Genomic DNA, 4811 nt, shown 5'->3' with positions numbered 1-4811 from the left:
TAATGTTTTGTCCTGGTATTTTAGTCAGTTGATAGTTATATTAGTAGTATGTTCATATGTGTTACATAAGTGAGCACAGCTCAAAACGTCCACAAAAACAACTGTTAATGCTCTGACAAAAAGCTGCAATTTATGAATGATAGGCGAATGTATGCAACATGCAAGAGACGCATACTTATTATTGTATCGTGATGATTCTAAATCTTCAATGAGAACAAGATGTATCTTCAACAGAAGTCTATGTACTTTGTGAACACCCAAATAAAAGTAAGCAACCACGTGATACTTGTATATAAATATAGAAATTTTCGAGTGAATTAACACACCGGCGTTTTTTTTAATAATTTGCATGCTGTAAAGAAATTTGTTGAATTAAAAATGCAGCTATTGCTTGTTTTAATGGTATGGGGCTTGTGTTTATATTCAACTCAAGCCGGTTGCAGTTATCACAACAATTGTAAGTCATGCGCGAGTGATGAGTCTTGGATTGGGTCATGCAGATGGTGTGAAGACACTCGGTCCTGTCATCAACTTGAGTCGGGATATGATCAGTGTTTTGTTTGTAGCAATAATTCCTTATCGACACTATGTAGCATAACGAAACAATCAGATTGCGGCGCAAACATTAAAGACGGGGACGAAACTAAAAACTTTGACGCAAAAGAAGCTTATGACGCATTGCTTTTATCAGCAATTGCCTATTCGGATGACCCAATATCTTGCATGGGGAAACATTTTCGGACACAAGATTTACAGCTAGTTGAAGTGATCGGGATAAGATGTAACGACATGCACTTCGACTATAAAGAATGCTTTGCTTTTATAGCTGTTTCCAAATTTAAACACACAATATACATCTCGTTCCGTGGTACAAGCAATCCTGAGAAAATGCTGAGAGACAATCTGACAAATTTTAACTCTTACCATCCAACAAAAATAGGAGGAAAAATTCACAGCTATTTTAGCACTGCAAATAGAAGATTGTACAGCTGTGTTTCTCAAGGTTTATCAGATGTTTTAAAAACCTATACTACTTACAAAATTGTTATAGTTGGACATTCAGTAGGGGGAGCTTTGGCGTCAATTACATCTGCAGAACTTCTGTATGATGGGCTTATTTACGATCATAAAACGACTTTATATACATTCGGCATGCCACGTCCAGGGGACAAGCAGTATGCTAAAAAGCATGATATTTTTGTTCCAAACAGCTACAGAGTAGTACATTACAAGGATATAATATCAAAATCACCGCCAAGAGATGTTGGTAGCTTTCACCATCAATTAGAAATCTTTTACGGTGAGGAAATGGATATCAAATCCCATTATGTCGTGTGTGAAAATTACGAAGACGAAAGATGTGTAAATGGTGAATCAAACATAGAATCTATCTTTGCTATGCTGTATCATAAGACCTACTATGAAATAACTGTTGGATCCTACTGTCAAAAAAGAGCAGGATCAAATAAAGATAAAGAAAAACAATCTGCTTTATACGACTTGTTCAATGACAAAACTTGTCGCCGAATCAAAAAACATCTTATCCCTTTGAACAAAGCATGTATTCAGGACGGTACATCAGGAGTTCTCACAACACTCATGCTAATTTGTGCTGCCTGGAAATTATAAGACTTGAAAAAAAATCTGGAAACAAAGTGATCCCTCGGAAGCATTAATCGCAACAAAATTGCATAAGAATTGCAGACTCGGTTTGATTGAGTCTGTACATGAGGGATAATGAATAAGTGCAACATCCGTCACCCCCCCCCCCTAGCACCGGCTTAAGCAGTACTCAATTCTCAACACTTAATAGTGCTGGCATCAATGAGCCCGAAAGTCCAGAAAATCCTGTTACAGAAATTGTGATATTGGTATGAGTTTATTAAAAATGACTCCAATTATCTGTTATTTATAGCCTGTTTTGTATGTTTTGTGAACTACATCACATGAAATCAGTACTTTTCGGTCATTTTTATTGCTATATAGCTTCTTACTTGCTTTACAGTTTTGCATCTTCATTTATCTTCAAAGTACATGTATTTATAGTCCCGAATAAAATATAAAATGTTTGGTTTGTACTTAGGATATATATATGTAAATGTATGTTTTCGGACAAAAAATTAAACTAATTATAACATAAGAAATATTAAGCGCCAAATAATAAACATATTTAATGTATCTTTGTCTTGTAAACAATAATATTATTTTGTATTAAAATGTTTAGATTTGTGTTTGTGATTCTGCTTTGAACATGAAGTTAGCTACAATAACACATGAAATCAGTTCTTACTTTACAGTCATTTTTTATTGCTATATAGTTTCTTATTTGCTTAACAGTTTTGCATTTATAGTTTTTCAAAAATATTTCTAGTCCCGAAAAAAATATAAAATGTTTGATTTGTATGTAGGATGTATATATGTAAATGTATGTTTTCGAAAAATAAAAAAAATGAATTAAACTTATTATAACATAAGAAAGATTAAGCGCCACAAAATTAACATATTTATTGTATGATTGTCTTGTAAACAATAATATTATTTTGTATTAAAATGTTTAGATTTGTGTTTGTGATTCTGCTTTGAATATTATATAAGCTACAATAACACATGAAATCAGTACTTTACAGTCATTTTATTGCTATATAGTTTCTTACTTGCTTTACAGTTTTGCATCTTCATTTTTTGTTTTCAAAGCATTTATAGTCCCGAATAAAATATAAAATGTTTGTTTTGTATTCAGGATGTATATATGTAAATGTATTTATTTGGAAAATAATAAAAAAACAATTAAACTAATTATAACATAAGAAAGTTTAAGCGTCACATAATTAACATATTTATTGTATGATTGTCATGTAAATAATTTATTTGTATAAAGATGTTTAGATTTGTGTTTGTGATTCTGCTTTTAACATCATGTAAGCTACAACATCACATGAAATCAGTACTTTACAGTCATTTTATTGCTATATAGTTACTTACTTGCTTTACAGTTTTGCATCTTCATTTCCTTTTCAAAGTATTTATAGTCCTGAATAAAATATAAAATGTTTGATTTGTATGTAGGATTTATATATTTAAATGTATGTATTGGGGAAAAAAAACAATTTAACTGATTATAACATAAGAAAGTTTAAGCGTCACATAATTAACAAATTTATTGTATGATTGTCATGTACATAATTATTTTGTATAAAAATGTTTAGATTTGTGTTTGTGATTCTGCTTTGAACATTATGTAAGCTACAACATCACATGAAATCAGTACTTATTGCTATATAGCTTCTTACTTGCTTTACAGTTTTGCATCTTCATTTTTTTTTTCAAAATATTAATAGTAGGATTTATATATGTAAATGTATGTATTCGGAAAAAAATAACAATTTAACTAATTATAACATAAGAAAGATTAAGCGCCACAAAATTAACATATTTATTGTATGATTGTCTTGTAAACAATAATATTATTTTGTATTAAAATGTTTAGATTTGTGTTTGTGATTCTGCTTTGAATATTATATAAGCTACAATAACACATGAAATCAGTACTTTACAGTCTTTTTTATTGCTATATAGTTTCTTTTTTTGATTAACAGTTTTGCATCTTTAGTTTTTCAAAAATATTTATAATTCCGAATTAAATATAAAATGTTTGATTTGTATTTAGGATGTATAAATGTAAATGTATATAATCGGAAAATAAAAAAATAAAAAGAAAAAGTAAACCTCTTGTCGTGTCACAGACAAAGTTCAAAGAGTAAAAAAGAACAAAAGACAATAACTCAAAAAATAAGCAAGGCAGAAGTAAGGTTCTTTTGCACTGCACTTCTATTTAATAAGATCAATCTACCTACAAAGTTTCATGTTGATACCTCTTGTGGTTTCAGAGTTATGTCTCGGACAAAGTTCAAAGTGTAAAAATATCTTCAAAATAAGGCCAGGCAAAGTAATCGTTTTTTTTTCAATGCACTTACTAAGATCTATCTACCTACAAAGTTTTATGTTGATATCTCTTATAGTTTTAGAGTTATGTCCCGGACAAATTTTAATGTGTTAAAATGAACAAAGGGCAATAACTCCAAAATAAGGCAAGACAGAGTAATGGTTCATTTGCATTGCACCTTTACTCAATGAGATCTATCTACCTGCAAAGTTTTACGTTGATATCTCTTATAGCTTAGAGTAATGTCAAGGACAAAGTTCGGAGTGTAACAATGAACAAAGGGCAATAACTCCAACATAAGGCAAGACAGAGTTATGGTTCTTTTGCACTGCACTTCTACTCAATGGCACTTCTACTCAATGAGATATATCTTCCAACAAAGTTTTATGTTGATAACTTTTGTTGTTTTAAAGTTATGTCTTGGACTAGAATAACGGACGGATGTACGTTATAACGGGATAGTAATAATGTGGCTACTCTATTGTTCTATCTTTTGACCTTTTTAGCTACACAAAAGAAAATAGCCTAATAAAAGCATCACGGAATGAATAAGAACAGTTACTTATTGTCCCTCTAGCCACTTTATTACTGTCCCGTCATAGCGGACGGGCGGAAAAAGCGGCGACTCTTCGCTCACCCTTCGGGGAGCATTAAAATTAAACTAATTATAGCATAAGAAAGTTAAACCGCCACATAATTAAAATATCTATTGTATGATTGTCATGTAAACAATTATTTTGTATAAAAATGTAAATGATTCTGCTTTGAACGTTATGTTACAGTGACATTATCCTCATCCAAGGACATATATTGAGTGAACAGGTAAACATCAATGTAATCAGTAACTCACGTGACCCCATCGAAATTT

The 4811-nt window shown here is 30.9% G+C and overlaps 1 protein-coding gene across 1 annotated transcript; it reads left to right on the top strand.

Moving 5' to 3' along the window:
- The first annotated feature begins 378 nt into the window (after positions 1–378).
- On the top strand, positions 379–1629 carry LOC132740990 (lipase ZK262.3-like). The gene has a single exon (XM_060729063.1). It carries the CDS (start codon positions 379–381, stop codon positions 1627–1629), a length of 1251 nt encoding a protein of 416 aa, XP_060585046.1.
- Positions 1630–4811: the final 3182 nt, after the last annotated feature.

Source organism: Ruditapes philippinarum, unplaced genomic scaffold (assembly GCF_026571515.1).
Source record: "Ruditapes philippinarum isolate M1 unplaced genomic scaffold, ASM2657151v2 ctg411_1_1_1_1, whole genome shotgun sequence".
Classification (NCBI taxonomy): domain Eukaryota; kingdom Metazoa; phylum Mollusca; class Bivalvia; order Venerida; family Veneridae; genus Ruditapes; species Ruditapes philippinarum.
The sequence above is the reverse complement of the archived record's forward strand: the minus strand, read 5'-3'. Positions and strand labels throughout refer to the sequence as shown.

Excerpts from the sequence above, each read along its gene's own strand:
- LOC132740990 (XM_060729063.1), top strand. The coding sequence starts at position 379 with ATGCAGCTATTGCTTGTTTTAATGGTATGGGGCTTGTGTTTATATTCA.